The following is a 25,579-nucleotide window of genomic DNA, read 5'->3' as shown; positions in this document are numbered from 1 at the left end:
GAATTGAGACTATAGGCACATGAGAAACATACATACTCATGTATATGCACATATATATGCACATATGTATATCAGCATAGAAATGAGAGTACTTCTAAGCATGTACATGTTAGAAATTATGAGCCCATACTGATTCAATTCCAGCTTATCGGCCAAGTTCTTTCTCATCTCTTTCCCTTCAATCTCTGTATGTCCCTTCTTCCACAGTGAGAAACTTGCCTCCAGTGTCAACATATTCAATCATTTGTTCAACCCTGTATTACATCTAAAGCACTGTCAGAATTGCTTTGCTGATACTACTGTAGTTAAAACAAAATACCGAAAAGGAGTTCCGGACTTGTTTGCAATTCTTCAATCCATTCTTCCTGGACTCAGGATATTTATTTAAATACTGTGTTCAGGGCAGCCCTGGTGGCTCAGTGGTTTAGCACTGTCTGCAGCCCAGGGTGTGATCCTGGAGACCCGGGATTGAGTCCCACATCAGGCTCCCTGCATGGAGCCTGCTTCTCCCTCTGCCTGTGTCTCTGCTTCTCTCTCTCCTCTCTGTGTATTCTCATGAATAAATAAATAAAATCTTTAAAAAAAATAAATACTGTGTTCATGAGTTACTTGGATTAGTTCTCTTTCTTTCTCTTCCCTTTTTCTTTTCCTTATTACTTTTCTTTCCTTCTCCTTTGATGAGGTTATCTTGTTCATTTGAAATACAATTGGACTAATTTGTCTTAGTTTGCTTTCAGTTATAGATCTTTATCTCTCTTCCTATTCTACTCTGATTTTTCTTTTTGAATATGTAGAATTTCCAAGTCAAAGCATATTTTCCAAAGTCAAAATTATATAAGAGGTGTTCTTAGAGAATACCATTCTTTCCCAAATCTCTTTTGTCACTTTTACCCTTGTGGGTAACTACCTTTGGTATTTTTTGGCTTCTCCTTTCTGTGCTTCTTCCTGCAATGATAAACAAATGTGTATGGATTTTCCCTTTTAAGAAAAGTATTGCATACTATATACAGCTGACCCTTGAACAATATTGCTTTGAACTGCACAAGTTCACTTAGATGCAGATCACAGTATGTGCTATAAATGTACTTTCTCTTCCTTATCACTCTCTTAATGACCTTTTCTCTAGCTTACTTTATTGTAAGAATACAGTATATAATACATATAATCTGCAAAATATGTGTTAATCAACTGGTTAATGTCCTTGGTAAGGCTTCCAGGCAACAGTAGGCATTGTAATGTTTTTGGGGAGTCAAAAGTTATATGCAGATTTTCAACTGCAGGGAAGGGTGGTTGGTGCCCCAACAATGGTGCTATTCAAGGGTCAACTGTATATTCTTGCATTTTTCTTTTTTTCACCTACCACTGTCTCGTAGAAAGCACTCCCTATCAGTTCTTAGAGGTCTTTCTTTATTAGAGTAGGCAAATGCTTTTTTGAGTAAGTTTTTAGTAGTAGCTTGACTTTGGATCATTTATATAAAAATAATTTACATAATTTTAAGCCACAGGTAATAGCAAACAAAATAATCTACTTGAGAATTGGGTATGGTGCAATAACAGGCACCCAGAAGGTGCCCCTTGCCTTCTCAGTACCTTTTTTTAGCTTCACTTTCCCCAACTTGAAATCTGATCATGTTGCTTTCCTACTGCTCACCTCCGGTTTTCTGTAGGATCAAGTCTAGCCTCCTGGGCTCCGACATGCTGGCAGGCTTGCTTATTGCCCCCTTCCTCTTCACCTCAGATTTTCCAGATGTTCCTTAGTCCCCCAAACCCACTGCATTCTCCTTTACCTTCTGGTCTTTGGAACTTCCCTCCCTCTTTGCATCATTCATGTCACTTTATTATTTATTTACTATTTATTTATTATTTATTTATTTATTTATTTATTTTATTTATAAATTATAAATTTATTTTTTATTGGTGTTCAATTGGCCAACATAACACCCAGTGCTCATCCCATCAAGTGCCCCTCTCAGTGCCCGTCACCCAGTCACCCCCACACCCCCCGCCCACCTCCCCTTCCACCACCCCTAGTTTGTTTCCCAGAGTTAGGAGTCTCTCATGTTCTGTCTCCCTTTCTGATATTTCCCACTCATTTTTCTCCTTTCCCCTTTATTCCCTTTCACTATTTTTATATTCCCCAAATGAATGAGACCATATGTTTGTCCTTCCATTCACGTCACTTTAAATGCCTCTTTACCAAGGAGGCCTTCCTTGACCCACTATTTAATTTACAACCCCCATCCCCTGCATTCCCAGCACACCCTGTGTTTCATACTTTATATTTATCATGATGCAAATTGTATGTTTGACTACTGTACATGTCACAAAGGTAGAAATTGTGCATCTTCCTCAGTGATTCATTCCCTCATATCTAGCACCATATTTGACCTATGTTCAGCACTCGAATGCTGTGAAATTAAACTTCAAGATGGAGAATGTGTTCCAGGTTTTCTGAAGAATGAATCAATGAATGAATGGGTGGATGAGTAAGTGAAATGGTGCCAATACTCATTTAGGGTAGCCTATGGGTACTACGGGAGGAATTGTCATGACATGTGGATATCATTATGGTGCCTGGAGGCTCATGATGACCTTCCCATGGAGATCCAATCTTGAGGTCAGGTATTTGGAATACCAATTTGCTAAGACTACATTTCCATTTCCTGCCACTACCCACTGTAGTCCTAGGGCTCTGTTGTTACCTAGCATCAGTAAAGGTTTTCTCCACACATACCAAGCTCAAAGTATATGAAGAAAAAGGACAGCTAGTCCTTTTTATTCTATTGTGCCTCCAGTTTCTATAAAGAGTAGCTGTGTCTCCCTTCCTCACACTGCTATGGGTGAAAATACTTCACAAAAACTCACAGCTCTAGTAGTTCTGAAGGTCAGAAAAATTGCAATGTCTAAAAAGGTCTTTTTCTTCCGGCCTCCTCTTGTGCCTTTTCCTTCCTTTCAGTGATCTTGGGTTATCAGATATTTCTGTTTACTGGCTGGCTCATTCCAAGTTCTTAGCAACTCTGACCAAGCATCAGTCTGTGGGATCTTGTTTTTGTAGGAGTGTTTTGAACTGTAAAGGAAGGTTTTCAAGCAGCCCTAGGGTCACACTCTATGGGTAATGACATATACTTGGGGCAGCCTTGCCTAGGTGCCATTTCTACCCCCAAATACCAGTTGCTTGTGTAATCAGAGGGCTCTCATCTCATCCTTTGGTCACTTGATGTCTCTCCCTAAAGACTGAGGAGCAAATAATTTGCTAGGCTATATAAAGTGCCAGAGACATTCAGCTTTGGAGAATTTCTTAGTTTATTTGGACTGCTATTGCAAAATACCACAGACTGGGTAGCTCATACACAACAGAACTGTGTTTTTCACAGTTCCTGATCCTGGAAGTAGGAGATTAAGATATTAACAGGGCTGAGTTCTGGTGAAGGCTCTCTTTTGGGTTGTAGGTAGCTATCTTCTTGCTGTGTACTTGCAAAGAGCAACTCTTTGGGGTCTCTTTGGAGTCTCTTTTATAAGGACACTAATGCCATTCATGAGGGGTTCACCCTCACAGTCTAAATACCTGTGGGTTAGGTTTCAACATGTGAATTTGGGGGGGACACAGTCTATAACAGAGGGGTGAACAGAATTTGAACACCCCTTTTATGAAATCTGGCAAAATGGCTCCAGAAAACAACTACTGGGAAGAGAATTTTTACGATCAGTATAATTTTATTTCAAGGGATCTCCTTGAGAATCTTGGGTCAGTAAGGCTAATCACCAGCATCAGGGGCATAGGTGCTGTCATCCTGTCTATGACACAGTGTGGGGAAGCTATGTCTTTAAGGTGAAGCTACACCACCATTTTATAACTTGTTCTGCCTTTGAAGGAATTGCTTTTGCTCCTCTCTGCTGGCCTGGAAGGGAGTAAAAAAGGCATAGTGGTCTGGATATTTTCTCATTGCTACGTCTTCTGTAAATGGACTCCCTTGTTAAGATGATGGGTAAAGCAGTTCTGAGGGAGGAGTGAGAGTAACATGGAAGCTATACACACTCGCCTGCCCACCCCTGCTTTTGTTACTGGGCATGATGAAAAATTAAAGAAGGTGCTGAAGAAAGAGAACTTGCTAGACTGTCCTGAGGACAGGGACAGGGACTATTTCATGCTGATAAGGCGGAATGTAGGTTCAATGAGGAAATGGTTGGTGGTGTAACATGGAGGGAATGGCCTCACATGGAAAGAGTATGGACAGTTTAGTTTGAAAAGGGAGAGAATTAGAAAAAGCGTGCTGTCAGGTTAAAAGCTGGAGGAGCTTTGAAATTAGAGCGACCGAGGTTCAAATTCTGCTTTGGCTAATTGGCTGTAAAACGAGGCAGTGAAATGGATATAAATTATAATACCTGACTCAAGGGGTTGTGTGTGTATCTTCTCTCTCCCTGATATATAAGCTGCTTACGTATTGATTCTTCACCCAACTTCCCTTTTCTAAGCCAAAGCTCTGGTATGGAAAATTTGGAATTTATCTTGCTCTGCATGGTTGAGGAAGCAATGGATTGGGTCATAATGACCCAGAAGAGGAGCTCAGAAATGGCAATCTCTCTCCATCATTGTCTAGCTGTGACTTCAGGGGAGACCACTTGTCTTTCAGAAGCTTTTGTTTCCTTAAACACAAACTAAGGGGTCAGGATAGCTAAGTATCCTCCAGTTCTGAAATGCAATGAGATGCCTTTATAATTTTAGGAGGCCATGGCCATCTGCCTTCGTGCTCCCTTTCTATGAAGATGATAGAAGATCTAGAGAAGAGGGTTAAGCTCAGTGATCAAGGGCAAAAGTTTGTTCTCTGGAAATCAGAATCTGTATTAAATTAATTAAACACTTTCATCCCATTTTTATAAGTCAGACCATCACACACTGCTATAAATAGACTACGTAAGTATAGATGAATGTTTTAAATATGCTTTTGTCACAGAAGCTGTGACATGAACAAAGAAACCAAAATGGACATAGATTTATTCTCAGAGTTCCCACACACATCTGGAGGGAATGTGTGTAAGATTTACAGTAATATAAGGCAAGGATGTCTAGAAAAAAATAGAGTTTGCTTTAAAAGAAATGGTGGGCTCGTGACACAGAAACCATGAGTTTGTGAGCATAGATTAGAGGCACTAATCACTTTCCTGCATCAGAAGGAACCTTACTTCTTATGAAAAGGCTAAGAATACTGCATTGACCAAAAATAAAACTGGTCTCAAATTCATTCTAAAAATCAATGTAACAAATACATTAAAACACCAAGAACTATTTGGAGGGCCCCACTGGGCTGATTCATCCCAGGCAGAAATTACCTGGGTGTAGTCACAAAAAATTTTTGTTCTGATGGGAGGAATGGGTACTTGCTCTTCTGCTTCCCCTGGGAGTGTAGTAGGGGCCTCTTCTGGGACAGAGAGAGGTTTTTGTGTTCTCTGCATGCAGGTATCCAGCCCCTGTGGCCTTCTCACTAAGGGACAGTAGACAGCTCTTTGTGAACAATCGGCCAGACCCACAGGCCTCTGTCTAGACACAGGGGTGGGGAGGCCAAGGGATGGGGAGGCCAAGTGCGTGAACTCTAATTCTGACTCAGCTACTCTGTCACTCCATCTTCCTGGTCAATACTTTTCTCCTCTGAGCATCTTCCTTCTGTAGAAACCAAATCAACTTTTCTGGCGTTGGTGCCTCAGGGACCTACTGCTGCCAGAGGCTTGGGAGATGCACATGCTTCTTCATTCATACAAAATAAGCAGTGTACAAAATATGTATAGGCCAATTTAATGTAGAGAGATTATTTTCTTCATTGTATTTATGTTTGAGTTTCTTTCTTTAAAATTAAAAGAAAATTTCCCCAGCTATACTGAGGTATAATTGACAAAACTTGTGTAAGGTGTACAACTTGATGTTTGGATATAGGTAGGCACTGTGAGATTTTTCACCACAAATTAATTAACATATCCATTTTCTTCGCATACTTATCTGTGTGTGTGTGTGTGTGTGTGTGTGTGTGTAGAGAACACTTAAGATCTACTCTCTTAGGGATGCCTGGGTGGCTCAGCAGTTGGGCATCTGCCTTTAGCTCAGGGCGTGATCATGGAGTCCTGGGATCGAGTCCCACATCGGGCTCCCTGCATGGAGCCTGCTTCCCCCTCTGTCTGTCTCTCTCTCATATTAAAACAAAACAAAACAAAACAAAACAAAACAAAACAAAAAAAATCTACTCTCTTAGCAAATTTCAAGTACACAAGACAGTACTGTTTTATAGTCACAGTGCTCTAGTTTAGAACTCCAGAATTTACTCATTTTTGCGTAACTGCAGCTTTGTATCCCTTGACCAGAATCTTCCCATTTCCTCGTCTCAGCCCCTGGCAACCATCATTCTCCTCTCTGCTTCTCTGAGTGTGATTATTTTAAATTCCATATGTAAGTGAGGTCATGGAGCCTTCTCTGGCTCATCACTTACTGTGATGTCCTCCAGATTCATCCATGTTGTTGCAAAATGTCAGAACTTTCTTTGTTAAGGCTGAATAGCATTTGTTGCATATATGCACCGTACTTTCTTCATCCATTCATCCATTTATGGGCATGTAGGTTGTTTTTTATATCTAGGTCAATATGAATAATGCTACAGTGAATATAGAAGTGCAAATCTTCTGAAGTACTAATTTCATTTTTCTTTGGACGTATACGTGCAGAAGTGGAATTACTGGACCATAGGATAGTCCTATTTGTAGTGTTTTGAGGAAACTCTGTACTGTTTTCCATAGTGGCTGTACCAGTTTACATTCCCACCAACAGTGCATGATGGTTCCCTTTTCTCCAGGTCCTTGCTCACACTTATTTCTTGACTTTTTGATACTAACATTCTGAGACAGATGTGAGTGAGCTAGTATCTTGTTGTAGTTCTGATATGCATTTCCCTGGTGATGAGTGATGTTGAGTACCTTTTCATATAACTTTTTTTTTTACATTTTTAATTTAAATTCAATTTGCCAACATATAGTATAACCCCCAGTGCTCATCCCATCACGTGCCCTCCTCAGTGCCCATCACCCAGTTACACCATCCCCCCAGTCACCTCCCCTTTTGCAACCCTTTGTTTCTTTCCCAGAGTTAGTAGTCTCTCATGGTTTGTCCCCCTCTCTAATTTTCATCTACCTTTTGTAGCCATCTGTAGGTCTTCTTTTGAGAAATATCTATATATGTCCTTTGGCCATTTAAAATTTTTTTTTCTATTTACTAGTATGAGTTCCTTATGTAGTTTGGGTATTAGCCTCTTAGCAGAAATGTCTGCAGCAGTGGAAAAGCTGCTGGGGTCCTAGGTGTGCAGGCCTTTGGAGTCTCCTGCCCTCCTTTTCCTTCTCAGGGAGAAGCTGTGCCTGGAGGACTTCTTGCAGCTGAGTGGTGCCAGTATGAGAAATAGTGATGCAGGTAAAACACGCCAGTACAGTGGATGCTTCAACAACCCAGGTTTAAGCTGCACAGGCCCACAGATATATAGTTTATATCTATATATCTATATATATAGTACTATAAATGCATTTCCTTTATGATTTTCTTAACACTTTCCTTTTTTAGCTTTCTTGTAAGAATACAGCATATAATACATATTATATACAAAATAAGTGTTAATAGGTGGTTTGTTATTAGTATGGCTTCTGGTCAACAGTAGGCTATTAATAGTTATGTTTTGGGAGAGTTAGTAGTTACTTGTGGATTTTTGACAGCACAGAAGTTGATGCCCCTAATCCTCCGATTTGTTGAAGTGGGTCAACTCTACTTTTCTACATGTCCATCCTTGGTTTTTTGTCCTCCACTGGATTGTTGCTGCTTCTCAGTTTACTTGGGAGCTCTCCCAGAACTATTTACATCCATGAATAGTTGTTCACTCATTGTTTCTGCAGGGGTATGAGGGCCAAGACCTCTTACTCTTCCATCTTGCTGAACTCCTCCTCCTCCTCAGATGATATGATCTTATGTGTAGGAAACTCTGAGTGGGTCTTTGCTTTAGAAAATTTGCTTCCAGGTTGGCAGAAAACTTTCTCTTTTTTTTAATTAAAAATGTTTTCACTTGTGTTTCTGGTGCTTATGCCTTGGGGATTTCATTGGGGTTTGTTGGCATAATTTCAGTGGCTCTATCTTGCTCACAGAATGACATTTAAACTCTTTGTCCAAATATTTGCAGCACTGGAAATCTGGCTGTCATGTACTTTTCTGTCTTTAATCTTCTGTTACTCCACATGCATCTGCTAGGCTGTTGGTTTGCCTACTGCCCCTGAAGGCCAAGCCCCATGTGTGCAGTCTTTGTAATAGCATGGAGGTTGTCACCAGAAAAAGAACAGCAGAGTCTGACTACAAACTAATCCACCACCTTGCCTTGAAGATAGCAGAAGTTCATCTGCCTTCCTCACAATTCAGAGTAAAGGGTGCTCTTTGCAAAGAAGCAAGACTAGCCCTGAAGACAGCTTCAGGGAATTGATTAAGGAATAGTATCACCATTTAAGAAAAAAGTCTTTAGTCTGTGGGAGAAAAATATATAGATTTAAAAAGATCATGTCTATGACAACTGCACTTACCAAATTTTGGCTAAAAAATTTTTGAGTTGCACATATCTTACATAGAACAGGAAGTAGGGATCCCTGGGTGGCGCAGCAGTTTGGCGCCGGCCTTTGGCCCAGGGCGCAATCCTGGAGACCCGGGATCGAATCCCACATCGGGCTCCCGGTGCATGGAGCCTGCTTCTCCCTCTGCCTGTGTCTCTGCCTCTCTCTCTCTCTCTCTCTCTCTGTGACTATCATAAAAAAAAAAAAAAAAAAAAAAAAAAAAACAAACAGGAAATAGAGAGGAAAATTAGAGTTCTTTGGGAGGGTCTTGAAGACAAACCAGGTACTTCTAGGTACATAGTAGGTGCACAATAAAGATTTGTTGAATGATTTTGTGATTGGGGACCAAAACAATGTCTGAGAAATAGTGGACTACAAGTGGTTTTCTAGTCTCTTATTAGTGTTTTAAGAGGAAGCACAAGAGTGTGCCTTTAAATAGAATATTAGAATTGTTTTCATGCCAGCCTATCTTTAGGGTAAATTAGACTGACCAAGGCAAGTGAAAAAAATGTTCCGTGTATCTTCCCAAATCCCCTCCTTATACTGAGAGCTAGGAAAAGATGGGGTTGGGGAAGTATAATTTAGAAATCTCAAATCTTCTCTCAATCCAGAAAATCTTTCCACAAAATTGGTAGAGAAAGAACACAGTTTTTTCTTTTTTTTTTTTTTTTTCCTGAGTAGGCATTAAACCAGACTGTAACATGTATCACAGGTAAATCTGCTAAGAGATTGCAGAGATAGGAGGCCCCTTATGCAGTGAAGCAGATACAACCTCTCATAAATACATGTTCTCAAGATAAATAAGAGGTGTTACAGCATCTTTTGCTGTACATAGTTCATAGTAACTGGGAGACCACCTGTCCTGATTTTATCCAGAGAAGAAACGGATTCCTCATAGAATTAGGACAGGAGGTTGTTTTGCAAATGGAAACAAGGTACCCAATAAAGTTAGGCTCTTCTCCTCTCAAGGGAACAGGGATACAGGGGGAGCTACCTCACCTGATGTTTGCATTTCAAAAAGGATGGCTCTCAGGTCGGTGAGTAAACATTCTTGAATTGTGAGACCTGAAAAAGGTTACTTAGTCATTATAAAGTCTTACATACACTTGAAAAGGACAGAGAAAGGTTCTGAAAGAAAAGGGAGAGGTGGGGAAGATGTTTCTTTCCTTAGTTTTAACAGAGAGAATTAAACCTCTTTTGTTAATTTGTATTTGTCTTTACCCTGGAATTATTGTGGGCCAGATGTGATCCAAGTTATCAAAAATCTTTCTGTAATCTCTGTAGGTGGTGGGATGGGAGATGGAGGGGGCTCCACTTGCAAGCCAATCTGAACTGAAGACCACCCAATAACCAGGAGATAGGCAATTAAAAAAGAATTCCCTCATTTTAACTAAAGTTGCTAGATTCTCTTTTTTCCAGTCACTTCACACTATCAAGGCAAAGGAGGCTAGTAACAGCCACTCAGTTAATGTCACAAAGGCTGTTTTTGTACTACTTGGTGGAGACAATAAATAATTATTTCTCTTGCTGCCAATTTCATTTATAAGACACACTAGATATATCTCAAATCTACCTAAACATCTGTCTAAAGATATAGATATATCTGTTTATCTTTCCGCCTGTCTATCCATCTTCATACAAGCATATCATGTTTCATTGAGCTTTGCTTTATTGTGTATCATACACATTTTTTTTATAGATTGAAAATTTGTGGCAGCCTTGCATCCAGCAAGTCTATCAGTGCCATTTCTAACAGTCTTTGTTCACTTTGTGCTTCTGTGTCACATTCTGGTAATTCTTGCAATATTGCAAAGTTTTCGTTATCATTTTATTTATTATGATGAGCTATGATGTAACTATAGCCATGAACTGCACCTGTATAAGATGAGAACTTAACTGATAAGTGTTGTATAGGCTTTGCTTGTTCCACTGACTGGCCATTCCCCCATTCTTTCTCCCTTCCCTCTGGCCTTTTTATTCCATGAGATACAGTAATATTGAAATTAGTCCAGTTAATAACCCTACCATAGCCTCTAAGTTTCAAGTGAATTGAAATCATATATCTCTCATTTAAATCAAAAGCTAGACATGAGTAAACTTAGTATGGAAGGCATGTTGAAGACCAAGAGAGGATGAAAGGTAGGCCTGTTGCACCAAACAGCCAAATTGTGAATGCAAAGGAAATTCTTGAAGGAAACTACAAGTGTTACTTCAGTGAATACATGAGTTATGAGAAAGCAAAACAGCCTTACTATGGATATGGAGAAAGTTTTAGGGGTCTAGATAGAAGATCAAACCAGCCACAACATTCTCATAAGCTAAAGCCTCATCCAGAGCAAGGCTCTGACTCTTTTCAGTTCTATAAAGACTTAGAGAGGTGAAGAAGCTGCATTAGAAATGTTTGAAGAGAGCAGAGGTTGGTTCCTGAGCTTCAAGAAAAGAAGCCATCCCTATAACATAGTAGTTCTATGTGAAGCCGCAAGTTATCCAGAAGATCTAGCTAAGGTAATAAAAGTAGCTACCCTAAACAGCAGATTATCAATGTAGATGAAACAGCCTTCTATTGGAAGAAGATGCCATCTAGGACTTTCATAGCTAGAGAGGAGAAGTCAATGCCTGGCTTCAAATCTTCAAAGGACTCTCTTATTAGGGGCTAATGAAGCTGGTGACTTTAAGTTGAAGCCGTGCACACTGACCAACCATAATGACCACTGTGAAAATCCCAAGAACCTGAAGAATTATGCTAAATCTACTCTGACAGTGCTCTATAAATGTAATAACAAAGCCTGGGTGACAGCACATCTGTTTACAGCATGGTTTACTGCATATTTTAAGTCCACTGTTGAGATCTAATGGTCATAAAAAAAGATGCCTTTCAACATATGACTGCCTATTGATAATGCACCTGGTCACTGAGAGCACTGATGGAGATGGACAATGAAATTAATGTTGCCTTCATGCCTGCTATCATAATATCCATTCTGCAGCCCATGGATCAAGGAGCAATTTTGACTTTCAAGTCTTATTGTTTAGGCAATACATCTCATAAGGCTACGGCTGCCATAGATAGTGACTCCTCTGATGGATCTGAGCGAAGTACATTGAAAACCTGCTGGAAAGGAGTTATATTCTAGATGCCATTAAGAACATTCATGATTCACAGGAAGAGGTCTAAATGTCAACACTCACAGGAATTTGGAAGAAGTTGATTCTAACTCTCATGGATGTCTTCAAAGGGTTCAAGGCCAGTAGAGGAAGTCACTGGAGATGAGGTAGAAATAACCAGAGAAGTAGAATTAGAAATGGATTCTGAACATGGGACTGAATTCCTATAATTTCATGGTCAAACTTGAACAATAAAGAGTTGCTTTTTATGGAAAAGCAAAGAAAGTGATTTCTTGAGGTGGAAACTCCTCCTGGTGAAAATGCTATGAAGATGGTTGAAATGATGACAACAGATTTATAATATTGTATAAACTCAGTTAATAAAGCAGCAGCAAGGTTTTAGAACATTGTCTCCAATTTTGAAATAAGTTCCATTATGGGTAGAATGCTATCAAACAGCACCACATACTATGGGGAAACCATTTGTGAGAGGAAGAGTCAGTTGCTGTGGCAAATTCCATTGTTGTCTTACTTAAGAAATTGCCACAACCACCCCCACCTTCAGCAACCGCATCCCTGATCAGTCAGCAGCCATCAACATCCAGGCAAGACCCTCCACCAGCAAAGGTTACAACTTACTGAAAGCTCAAATGATGGTTAGCATTTTTTAGCAGTTAATATTTTAAAATTAAGGTATACACATTGATTTTTTAAAGATATAACACTATTGCACACTTAATGGACTATAGTATAGTGTAAACATAGCTCTTATATACACGGGGAAACCATAAGCTTCATTTGACTCCCCTTGCTTTATTGTGGTGGTCTGGAAGTGAACCCATAATGTCTTTGAGGTATTCCTGTAGATATCTATCTATATTAAGAGATAGGTAGGTAGGTAAGCAGGTACATACAGGCAGATATAAATATCTTCTGGCAGGCTTATGATTAACTTGAAATTGTCACAATAACTCTCATTTCGGAAACATCCATTAAAGTTCCCCCACTGTGCCAGAGCATCTCGTATTCTCATAACCACACAACACACTGTGGAAAATGAGCTCCATTTTATATGGAAAAAATCCCATCCAGGAAAGTAACTTCCACAATGCTGCAAAGCTTATCATGGCTGAGCTTGGACTTGGACTGAGGTCTCTCTGGCTCCCACACTTGCCATTTTTCTATAGCACCCCATGGCCTCACAGACCCAGCACATCTCAGCGTACTAATGAGATGAAAGGAAGGCATTTCTTTTCAACAAATGTGTTCACAGCAGGGAGAACAACAGCCTTTCAGTGCTGTATGGGAACAGTTCTGGGACCACAAGGAAAGCTAAACTAATTGAAATCCCAAAGCCCTCACAATGCTAAGACTGTGATCTTTGCTGGTCACTCCTTGACCAAACTCTACTCAGGTTCTCCTGAATTCTTTTTTAATGAGGTATAACTTTTGGGCTTCTGTGTTTGTCTTTGCATTGTCCAATTTTAGCACAAATCTTGGCAAGTTGGTTTAACTAGAACCTCCTATTCTAGATATCTGATTGAGTTCCTAATTTTCCACCATTGGCAGGTAATCTCTGATCACCTGGTTTGGTCAGAATCCCTCTTACTCCTTCTTACTTCCCCTTCATTCACTGACCTACTGTCTATAAATTCCCACTTTGCCATGCTGTATTTAGTCGTCCAATCTCTCTCTCCCTTGCAAGACCTCTTCACAGGGGTCCCTACAACCATTGTGATGGCTCTCCTTGAATAAAGTCTTCCTTGCTAAGGGAGGCAGGTGAGGGAAAAAGCAGGCAAGAGAAATGAGGTAATAGGAGAAAAATGCAAGGAAGAGTGGGAGCTACTTCAGAGAATTCATATGGACAGAAAGTTGAGTGATACGGGACATTACATCATAGGAGAAGTGGTGTGAGGGTCTGGCAGGAAGCAGACACCCCTGTTTGTGTAGTGGCGGGGGTAGGCAGGGCACACAGAGCTCCCTGTAATTCCCTAGTGCACCCCTGGTGTCATTTAATAGTGTGTATTTCTTGCGGTTGCTAGAATAAGTTACCACAAACTGGATGAACCAACAGAAATCTATTCCTTCACAGTTTTAGAGGCCAAGAGTTCAAACTCAAGGTGTTGATGGGAGCATGTTCCCTCTGAAAGCTCTATGGTACAGTCCTTCTTGGTCCCTTCCAGCTTCTGGTGGCTTCTGGTGTTCCTTGGCTTGCAGCCACCTCACTCCAGTCTCTGTCTCCCTCTTCACACAGCCTTCTTTTCTCTGTATGTCTCTCTTAAGGACACTTGACACTGGATTTAGTGCCCATCTGTACACTCCAGGGTCCCAGGTGGACATATGTTTTGAGGGGCTACCATTCAGATACTTTTCTGTGCATCTGTTTATTACTCATTTGTCCAATGATTCTTTTTAAGCACTAATACACCACTGATTCCTGAAGAAATCAGGTTTGAACTGTGCATATCCACTTATATGTGGATTTTCACAGTACAGTACTCTAAATGTATTTTTTCTTCCTTATAATTTTCTTAATAACATATTCTGTACTCTAGCTTACTCTTTGTAAGAATACAGTATAGAATATCTACAACATACAAAATATGTGTTAATTGTGCATGTTATGGGTAAGGCTTCTGGTCAATAGCTATTAGTAGTTGATTTTTGAGGGAATCAAAAGTTATATGTGGATTTTCGACTATGCAGGGGGATCACTGTCCCTAAATCCCATATTGTTCAAGGGCCAACTGTACAAAGGAGCTGTGGAAGCATAAAAACAAACCGGACTGAGTTCCTACCCTTAGGGGTTTACAGCCTAGAAAGGGAGGCAAACCACACACTCTCATAGCTTGATAGAGTGCCATGAGAGGACAGAGAAATACAATCTTTTTTTTTAATAATAAATTTATTTTTTATTGGTGTTCAATTTGCCAACATACAGAATAACACCCAGTGCTCATCCCGTCAAGTGCCCCCCTCAGTGCCCGTCACTCATTCACCCCCACCACCCGCCCACCTCCCCTTCCACCACCGCTAGTTCATTTCCCAGAGTTAGGAGTCTTTATGTTCTGTCTCCCTTTCTGAATCTGATGGGAGCTTAGAAAGGTCAGAGATACATAAGCTCATGGGATACCCCAGGGCAGAGATACTTTATGGCAGATGTGTCAACTGAATTGGATCTTGAGAGACAGATGTTGAATGTGTAGAAATGGGACATTCTAGACAGAAAAACTAATATCAGGGAGTCCCAGAGGTGGGAAGTGGTGGGAGTTTAGGTGGCGCTAAGAAATTCAGATTGACTAGAGCACAGGTGAGTGAAAGGTGGAAATGGGAAGTCGGGTAGAGAGGTTGGGGACAGAATGGGTGGTCTTACATGGGTTTTAGGCAGTGAAGATGACACAGAGTTTTGAAAATGAGTGTGATGGGATTAAAAACTTTGATTTGTGAAGATATTTTCATAAATAATAAAGATTATCTTAAGCTAAGACACTTGGGATTCAACAGATGCAGAAAGAGGCCTTCTGGGAGCTTTCCTTATCTAAGAACAGAAATTTCAGAGAAATGAGGACTCCTAAAAATTCCTTCTTCAGAGTGGGTCTATTGGTAGGCATGAGACCAAGAGTAAACCTACTTATCATAAATCCCCTTTCTGGGGGAATGTTATGGCCCTAAGGAAGATGGAAAGAGCACTCATACCTGTATAGACAAACATTATCACAAACTTTCTTATTTCCTATTTGTTCTCCTGAAACCCCATTTACACTACTTAAAGAAACTTATTTGTCCTTCCCATAGGAGGCTTTTCTCTGCCCCCACCCTCCTTTCTCCTGCTAAACTAGGAACTTAAGTCCCAAATTCCCCAAACCACTCCTTTGAAATACTCATCACTGGGCAATCCTATATATATGCATGTAGCATGTGTAAGTAAAAGTAGGCTTCTCTTGCTGATGTCTTTTGTCAGTTTAATCAGCAGGCCCAGGTTATTAATGGAGGAGGGTAGATAAAAAGTTATTCCTACCCTATAACGTATGTTGTATGCATGAATTAAAATGGGGAGAAAGGCTTAAGATGGGGGATATTGATCCAGGCATGACTAGCAGAAGAGAATGTAGAGATGAGTATGTTTTTTTGGACACACTACAAAAGCAGAATCATAAGGATTTGGTTAAAAATTAAGGAGAGGGGACAGTGAACAATGACTCTGAGGTTCTGAGCCTAGATGACTGGACCTAGAGTGGTACCATTAACAGAGTTAGGAAACACAATAGAGATAGAGATTATAAGAAAATAGAGCAAGTCAGCAGAGACTGTTTGAAAGCTGGAAGCAAAGTTAGAACTGGAGATGTGGACTTGAGATGATATGCGCTGGGTGATGAAGGTATGAGGTATGATGTGGCAGGAAAGAACCAAAGGAAGGTGAAACCAAGATGAGGAATGGGGCCTTGGAAGTGATTTGAGGTAGGAGGAAAGGGGCTGGTCAAGGGGGCAGTCAAAGGTGGAGGGAGAACAAGGGAAAGTGCTGTGTCACAGTGTCTAACGGGGCTGAGATTGAAGGGAGGATCTTTCCTCATATTAAAAAAAAAAAAAACTGCAGAAAGGTAGGTGAGGACCTAGTGCATTCCAGGAAGGTAGTCCTGGGAGGAAGCAGTGCCTGGGGACATGTAGGAGGACAGAGCTGGATTCAGATGTTGGAGGAGTAGAGACAATGTGTAGACCACTCCAGAGATATCTCATGGTGAAGGGAAAGAGGAACATAGTAACAGTAATTTAGAAGTTACCTGAGTTTCTCACCTATTTGGGGATTTTTAGGGATTCCCAAAATTTACAACATAAACTCCATGCTAGCTACATTTTGATGATAACCACAAAAAAAAACCCAAGTTCTTAGGGGCAAGTAGGGAATAAAACTATTAGGAGGCATCTTTCTTTCTTTCTTTCTTTTATTCCATTTTTACATATCTCCACCTCTGTCATTAAGTCACAATATTTTATCAAAATATACAAATAGCACAGATACTTAAAAATGTATAGCTAAAATTCTAGTTAAACAAGATCAACTGCTACAAGTAGCATGCATAGGTCTTTTATCTTGAATAATGCCTAAAGGGAGACAAATGAGTCATCAAATCAACTTTAAGGGTATAAGAGATTGCTTTGCTTTTCTGTTGTAAGGATTATGCACTTCCTTTTTTTTGTTACAGTGTGAAGAGTATGGTAATGAGTGACTTCCACTGATACTGAAATCAACTGAGAATGGGTGGATGGGGTGGTTCTATTGGCAGGAGTAAGTGATTCTATCTTTGTTGGACTCTACTGTCTATGTTGACAAGATAGCCAGAGTAGGTGTTTTATTAAACCCTCCATCTCAGTGACATGAGCTCTTCTTTACTTTCCATTTTCCTCTTTCCCGAGAATCTCATGCCTAATCAGAATGAATGGATCTGTAAATCTCGAGTTACAAGCTATGTTTATTGTGAAGAATTCCCATAAAAACCTATTCAGGGCTTCCCCCACCACCATTTACGCTTCCACAGATGCAAACAGAACAAAACAGGTTAGTGGTTACTTGTCTGTGGCTGAATGAAGTCCACTCCTGCAGAGGGTGAGGCGCTGTTTCAGTCTTGAGACGTCTGTGCTCACTCTGCCTTCGGCCACTCATCAGCTGTTGATGCCCATGTGAAGAGCCATGATTTCGGGCAGTATTAACTTTTCAGGTCTTTTCACATTGCAGAGAACCATTGTGCCAGTAAGTAACTATGGTTAGTAATGACCTCGCTTCAAGAGTGGCCACAGGAGAGGACAGAGAAGCACCGAAGGGTGTAGTTATTAGTGGAGGAGTTGGCTTCTGCTGTAGATGCAAAGTCAGTGAGGAGCTAAAAGGTCTCAGCCTGTATTATTGAGTGTTTCTTTTCTTTCCCAAGGTGAAAAGGAATCCAAGGAGCGTCACTGGAACCAGTTCACAGACACAAGACAAATTCCCTTGTGTGTCAGGGGATGTGCTTCAGGATATCAACTTCTCCATCCCTGGGTTAATGAAGGAAAAGTTTCTGAACATGTTCTGGTCCATGCTGTTGATCAGGGCTCTGTCAGCAAATGACAGCCGGGGTTTCTCATTTAAGAATTCTTTGTCGAAATTGCTGCAGTCATACGGTGATTTCTTCATCCGAGTTTAAGGGAAGGGTGGAGGGAAAAAGGGAAGAAAATCAGGCATTGAATTATTTATCTTCATTTTTGTTATCTGGGTTCAATCTGTGTATGACCATGTGGGCATTCCAGGTAAACTGAAATAATATTTATAGATGGTCATAGGATTTATGGAACATTTCTAAGATCCTGAGCTGTGCCCTTAGCAATGGTACAATTAAATTCATGTCAAGGAATTTCATTATATACATCAAATAGTATCTCATGCTTCTGGTCAATAGTTTACATGAAACAGGATTGACAACCTTTGAAACAGTGGTGAGCCCAGATTTGACCTGTAGCCTTTTGGTGTTCAGGGGACAGTTTGGGGAAGGGGAAGAGGGTCGGAGCAGAAGTCAGGACTTTTGCAGATTATATACTCCTGTTCTTATATCAATATCCTTCACTATTTTTAGTCCTCTACCCATATTAATTTCATTATTAACCATTTTGGACTTCTTCTATAGACAGATTGGGACTAGCTCCCCTTAAGCCACCTGGTCCATTGGTGCTCATGAGAAAAGAAAAAGAAAGAATGTAAAAACGAACACCTATTTATAAATACTGCTTTGTATGGTGTATGGTTCAATTTTTTTAGATTATCAAAAGTCACCTTTGTGTATATATGAGTAACTAAGAGTCAGGCTCTTCCTATCCTCAAGAGGGCTCCTGGCTGGTGAGACCAATAGCCTGTGGCCTCTGCCTACAAATAGCTGTTTAGACAACACATGAGGGAAATTCCTTCCTACTGGTAGAATCGAGAATTGTCCTCTAGGGAAAGTGTAGATCAAAAGTCTGATTTTTAGGTGGATAATATCAAGTTGATTGTAATGTACCATGGAAGTTGAGACATGAATTATATTGTTCTGATGAGCTAAAACAAGGTAAAAATTCATTTTATCACAAATTATTAACTCATAGTTTAGGTATGACGCTATTAAAAATAACAAGAGTGCTATAGGCCAGCCTGTAGAACCCTTAGAGCATCCCCAGAGCTTGGGTCAAATGTTGAGACTAACTTTGCTAACCCTGAGAACACAGTTGCCTCCTCTGGTCAACCGCTATCCTGATGAATGGGAGTAGCTCTTTTCTAGAGTGGAGCATGTCATCCCACCCATGGAACATCTCACCCATGGAACAGACATAGAGATGTCATCTCTATGCAAAGAGATAGTCGAGATGGTTTATATCTATCTGGGTCATTACTTCTTTTTTTCCCAGGAATCACCAGGAATGGGTAAAGATGGCAAACACACCCCTTTGGTTTACTCTTTTAAAAAATAACTTCATGTAAAAATTGTACTAAAATATACCTAACATAAAAGTGACCATTTGAACCATTTTTAGGAGTACAGTTCGGTGGCATTAAGCGCATGCATTGTTATCAACATCCATCTGCAGAACTTTCTCATCTTAACTGTGTTTTATTTTTGTCTTCACTTTATGGCGGCTTGTTCTGCAAGTGGTCAAGTCACTTTTTCTCAGTGAGGTTAGTGACTTTTGCTAGTGAGCGTACACATGGGAGTTTAGAGACCTGTCTTTTCTTAAGCTCCAATTTACTTCTTAAACCAAAGAACATGTAACAATCACCATTAGGAGATACAGGTATGTGAATGAATTACAAACATCAGACAAACTCCTTATCTCATCTGAGAGTCACCTGGCACGTGCGTGTTAAGTCTGAGGCACGTACGCCCAACAGCTCCTTTTCATGCAGGTACATTTTCGTTGCAGAGGTTAGATACTGCAAACAAGAGTAACATCCCCTTGCTCCCCAACCCCCCACCAGCCAAACAACCTGAATTATGGTTAAGGAAGCACCTTCCTCCAAGAACTGAATCCAGGAGGGAAGCTGGGGCCCACACAGGGGTGAGGGGAAGCAGGCAGGCAGCCTTGGGGGTGAGTGGAGCAAGGCGGGAATGGTGGGGAGCCAAAGGTCCTGGGTGGGTCCTTACCACTTTAGGCCGGAATGGTGGGTCAATCTCCTTTCTTTCAAGCTCTTCCCAGTTGATCTCCCGAAACAAAGGATGCTGGCGGATGTCTCCCCTCACTCCCAGCCTCTTTTCAGGTTCCCTCACGAACAGCTGAGCAACAGCAGAAAGGAGCAGTTATTTCTAAAGGGAAGCCTCAGACAAGGTTGCATCTCTTAGTACCTGAGCTTGGATCCCCAGGAATTTGACTCCATGAAGGTAAAGGCTCAGCGATTTGACACATGCTTTTCTAACTTTATTTTCCTACTTACCAGTGTCACCTGTTGCTTCAAGTCACACCGGTGACAACATTCTCCCTCAATTGAGCCTTCTAAATATTCTGGAATCTGGGCTTTTGCTTCCTTGCTCTTTGCCCTAGAAATGCTGTCTTTCAAGGGGATCTAGACCAATTTATAGGACCTCTGGTAGGATACCAAACTTTTCGACTCAGTGTCCTCATGTGTAAAGTGAGTCAAGTGTCCTTCCTGTGGGGCTGTTCTGTGGGTGGGATGATAAACACACACACACACACACACACACACACACACACACACACACACTGATTCCTGGGGTGTAAAGTGCAACAACATAGAATAAGTGATCAATTGGTTGACTTCCCATTGATCAAGTCTGATTTCTTACAAAGCTGCCTTCTAAGGATAACCGTCTTGCTATGAGGAGAAGCTCACTTCAGGGATAATATAAACTAGTTGCCAATAGCCCCCTTGGAACAAGACATCTGCAAACCTGCTGGTAAAGTAATGTTTAATTCAAATCATCTTTAATATTTTTTGACTTGTTTTTTTCCCCACACTGTCCCCTCTCCTGTTACTTTCCTCATGAGGTGAAACTGAACATTGGCCAGGATAGGAAAGAAATCTGGAAACTCTTCGAACTGAAACACAGCAGGTCAAGGGCAGTACTGAATGGGAGAGACCAAGCCTCTTGAGCCAAGAGGCAAGCCACAGGTCCTGAGTGCCTGCAGTGGTTACCCCTTTTTTCATACCCCTGCTAGATGTTTGTTTAGAATGTAACCGCTGGCTACAGGGTGTCTTAAGGACACCATGGGTCCCTGAAACAGAAACCAGAGTGAAATGAAGTGATTTTCCATGAGCTTCTGGCAGGAACTCACCTCCATGAACAACTAATTTATAGGGATCTCTTGCTTTTACTTCTTTTAAGAACAGCCAGTCTATATGTTTTCAAACACTGCTTTACTTGTCTTGCCTTCCTACCTGAAAATCTTCAGAGGCTCTACCAAAACCACCCTTATCCCGCAATCCCAAAACTAAAATAACAAAAACCAACATGCTTGGATGTTGCATGTTCACTTCGTGCAAAGTGAAGTGTTTTTTTCCTTTTTTGTAATTATGATAATCTTTTTAAAAGTCCAAGTGTAACACTCATGCAACCACCTAGTAGAGCCACATGGCTAGTCACCCTAACTTCCTTCCCCCCTTACCCTATGCTGGCTGCTGAGGTCTCTCAATGGAACTTAAGGTTCAGCTCTGTTAGAAAACCACTAACATGAGGCTGTCACCCAAGAGACTTACTACCCACGAGGCTGTGGGCAAGTTTTCTGAGTCTCGAGTTCCTCACCTGTAAAATGCAGGGTGAAGCAAGGTCATCTCTATGCCCTGGTGAGCCCTAGTCCTCTGACCGCCTAGTGACCTAGGAACGCCTAGGGCATCCCAGGCTCTCTGTTGACACACATCCTTCCATTCCCACTGTACCCCTCTATTTTGTGCAGACATGTCTACTCACTGGATGTGCCACCTGTCTTTCCTACCATTGTCCTTCACTAGTGACATTTCCATCTTGCAAGGAGGTACTTCTCCCCATATTCTGCTCCTATTTCCTTCTCCTCATCTTTATTTTTTTTATTTTTTCTCTCCTCTTCATCTTTAAATCCCAGCCCACCAGTCATGGTGACATTATACTCCCTCTTCTTTGTGAAGCTTTCTTTGATTACATTAACTCTGGTGAGCTCTCCCTACCCTTCAAGTCAAGCTCACGGTCATATGGTTGATTCTCTGACTCATTCCAAGCAATGTTCTTTGAGAGTCAGGGATGCTGCTAGATGTCTCAGCTATATCATCCTGATTTTAAAAACAGATTCTAAAAGCAGATATCAGTGTCCCATTGTCAGCTGAGGAAACTGAGGCTCAGAGTAGCTATGTAACTTGCACAAGACCACAGATCCAGCCCTAGTCAGGGGTAGAGTCTAAAAAAAAATAAATTAAAAAAAAATAAATCTTACAAGATTTATCACTGCCGGATCCTTGGTTGTGACCACGTCTGTCTCAGTTCTCTAGGCTGGAGGAAATTTTCATCTCCCCAGGGGCTTTGTGACACATCATTGAAAAATGTTCCTTGATATGGAAGGTAGTTTTACACATGAGGATTTGGCAGCTTGAAATATGTAATTAAAACATTTAATTTAAGTTTCAGACTTAAAAAAAAAATAAATTATAAGCAGCCCCTTCTTGCTCTGGTGTTGAATTAGTCTCTCCTCTAAGCTCCACAGAACATCTGAACATATTTCCTTCATTAGAGAAAATATCACTATATATATATTTTTAAAGAGTATTTTTGTTTTACCAGAGTATAAGCTCTGAGGGCAGACACCATTTATGTTTCTCTTTCTTACAGAACCTTGCACAGCCATGCAAAAAGTAGATGCTCAATAAATGTTTGTTGAGTAAGTGAGCAAGCTATCCTTCTACTTTATTACTTGCAGACCATGTCTTCAGTCTCAGCTTCTGTTAGCCTCTTGTTTTTAGCAATAGAACAGCATATAGAAAAGGCACCAAGGTCACACAGTAAATATTTTTCCTGCAGACTCAAACACCAGTGTAAGTCAACAGATGGAAAGCAGATTGAGGGGCACTTGGGTGGCCCCAGATGATTAAGCGTCTGCCTCCTTCATCTCAGGTCATGATCCTAGGGTCCTGGGATCAAGCCCTGCATTGGGCTCCCCTGCTCAGTGGGGAGTCTGCTTCTCCCCTCTGCTCATTCTCTCTCTCTCTGTATCTCTATCTCAAATGAATAAAATCTTTTTTTTTTAAACAAGCAGATTGATTTCTTAGAAGCAGAGGGAATAAGTGATTTGCCCTGTATCTCTTCCCTTGAAACAACCATAATATCCTATTGACCTCTACTTCTTAAGGATATTTTGATGAAATAAGATGAGAGGGAAGATGTGCCTTGAGCACAGACCAAAACGTAGCTTGTGTTGTTATAATTAAAGGCTTCAGTGAATTAAATTAGAAGTAACTGCCCCAGGCCACATGTACACCATGCTGTCTCCCATTAGATTTTCCCAGTACCATGTGTGGCATTTGTACCTAGAGCATCATGACAAAGCTTTCTGAGCCTGGTCTATGTACCTGTGAAGTTAAATATATATTTAAAAAGATAAGACATGTAATGAGACTATAACATGATCTCCAGCTTCAGAACTCAAATTTCTTTCTAGTTTTGCACAAGAGTAAATCACTGTCTTCTCTGGCCTATGGCAAATCACTCCTCCTCCTCCCAGGTCCTGAAGATGACTGGTGAACTCACAGGAGGCCATTGGCTCTGTGCCTTGGATGCTGCACGGGGGGGACTCAATGTTCATGAATAGAGACTTGCTTTTGTTCACTAACACTGTCAGAGAATGGTTTACATTTATAGGAAACAGCACACCTTGTACATGAATGGCCAGGATGCAGCTGGAGTTTGTTTAAACTTATCCGACTGTCTGGGCTAGAACGTCAGTGCTGGGCTGCTGAGGATGGCCACCAGCATGTAGTGCCCATCCCAGGAGTGCTCTCCCCTCTTCATTCCCTTCTCAGATACATCTTTCTACAGAAAGGAAAGGTGGTTCTGTTTGAGATCATTCATTTTCCAGCAGTTTCCAAATAAACAAGCAGAACATACTGGATGAATGAATGAGGGGTGTTTCATTGGCAAGAGTCAACTGAACAGCAGTGTCCCTTTTGTAATTCTTGACAGAGCACAGCCTCCTCCACTGTGTAGCTGTTCAGGACACCACATGCATCTATGCCCTATAAGGGCTAAAAGGGATAGAGGCTGACATTGCTGCTGCTGCTGTAACAGATGCCACTTTTTCAGAGGACCCATTTCTTCTGGGTTTTATAACATTATATATAATCCTCTAGAGGAAGTTTCTCAGAAATGTTACTACCTTTGATCTTTGCAGAAAACGGATCTGAAGGATGTGGGGAACTGTTGGATCAAAGTTATAGAGCAAATGGGGAGCAGAGATGAAACTAGAAGCCAGTCTTATTGTCAGCAAATGGCATGATGGAAACTAATTTTTATCAGCCCAACTGCTGGAACACAGGAGAGGACTTTCTTTCTCATGCAGCAAAGGACAGGGAATTTTTACTAACTCACATGGGAACTAATAAGCCCCATCTCCTCAACAGGGATTTAAAACCATGTTCACCAACCAGCCCTTCCCTCCAGCATTCTTTATCTCCAGTTGTCTTGGTTTCTGCTCTGTTCAACAAGATTTATTTTCCATTGTGACAGCAAATCTTTTTCCTGCTATTGAAGCTGCACCTGATTTTGGTTTTGGTATTTGTTAGCTTTAGCCTTAGATTTTATTTTGTTTTTACACTTTTTTATGTTGAAGTAATTATAGTGTCGGTCTGCTTGGGCTGCTAAAACAAAATGCCATCGACTGAGTGGTGGCTTAAATAGTAAACATTTATTATAGTTCTAGACACTAGAAGTCCAAGATTGAGGTGCCAGCCTAGGCAGTTTCTGGTGAGGACTCTCTTCTTATCTTGCAGGTGGCCACCTTTTTGCTATGTCCTCACATAGCCTTTCCTTGGTAAGTGCACTTGGAGGGAGCAAAATCTTTCTCTTCCTCTTTGTATAACTGTACAGTCCATATGGTCCCACCCTCATTATTTCATCTATGCCTAATTAGGTCCCAAAGGCCTCACCTCCCATAATCATCACTTTTGGGGGTCAGGGTTTCAATATAGAAATTTGAGATGGGCACACTCAGTCTGTACAGATAGATTCACAGGATGTTAAGAGCTAGTACAGGTGTCCTGAGTACCCTTCACTGAGTTTCCACTAATGCTTACGTCATTTGTGATGACAGTGTGACACCAAAACCAGGAGATTGGCATTGATACAATATCTGTGTCTGGTTCTCTGTCATTTTATGTCCTGTGCAGATTGGGGTAACTACCATGACACACACGATACAGAACTGTCCTGTCAGCACAAAGCTGTCCCTAGGGATACCCCTTTACAGTCATACTCCCTAACCCCCACTGCCACTAATCCGATTTCTGTCCCCACAATGTCCTTTCAAGAATGTTACACAAGTGGACTCACACAGTATGCGGCCTTTTGAGACTGGGTTTTTTTCACTCAGCATAATGCCATACAAGTGGTTTTGTGCATCAATAATAGTTCATTCCTTTTTACTGCTGAGTAATATTCCATACATGTGACTTGTCATCTTTCCTCCTCCAACTGGATGCCTTCTTTCTTCCCCCCACCCCCACCAGTCCTTCTGTCCTTTAAAACCATCACTCCCAGCATTTACTTTTGATTAACTCCACCTGGCCCCATTACTCCTTCACCCTCCTTCCTCACTGGGAGCTCTTCCAGAACCCAAGGAGGAACTGGGTTTGGGAAGCACAGCTGTTGAGCTTTATGGAACACCAAGAGATGAA

General features: G+C 41.0%; 1 protein-coding gene across 4 annotated transcripts in view; it reads right to left on the bottom strand.

Annotated features, from left to right (window-relative positions):
* Positions 1-17,168: 17,168 nt before the first annotated feature.
* PRKCQ (protein kinase C theta) overlaps positions 17,169-25,579 on the bottom strand; it is a 173,574-nt gene continuing 165,163 nt past the window's right edge. For 2 of the 4 annotated variants that reach the window (XM_038530178.1, XM_038530179.1), the window contains exons 17-18: positions 19,857-19,985; positions 17,169-17,875 (exon numbers count right to left, since the gene is read on the bottom strand). In XM_038530178.1, coding sequence (XP_038386106.1) covers positions 17,720-17,875; positions 19,857-19,985 — 285 coding nt within the window. In that variant the 3' untranslated portion in view covers positions 17,169-17,719. Of the gene's footprint in view, positions 17,876-19,856; positions 19,986-22,131; positions 22,244-23,591; positions 23,721-25,579 lie in introns of those variants that run through there. The other 2 variants (XM_038530181.1, XM_038530180.1) reach the window with 2 other exon arrangements.

The sequence above is a fragment of the Canis lupus genome, chromosome 2, assembly GCF_011100685.1.
Source record: "Canis lupus familiaris isolate Mischka breed German Shepherd chromosome 2, alternate assembly UU_Cfam_GSD_1.0, whole genome shotgun sequence".
In the NCBI taxonomy this organism is placed as follows: Eukaryota; Metazoa; Chordata; class Mammalia; order Carnivora; family Canidae; genus Canis; species Canis lupus.
This window is presented reverse-complemented; position numbering and strand designations above follow the sequence as displayed.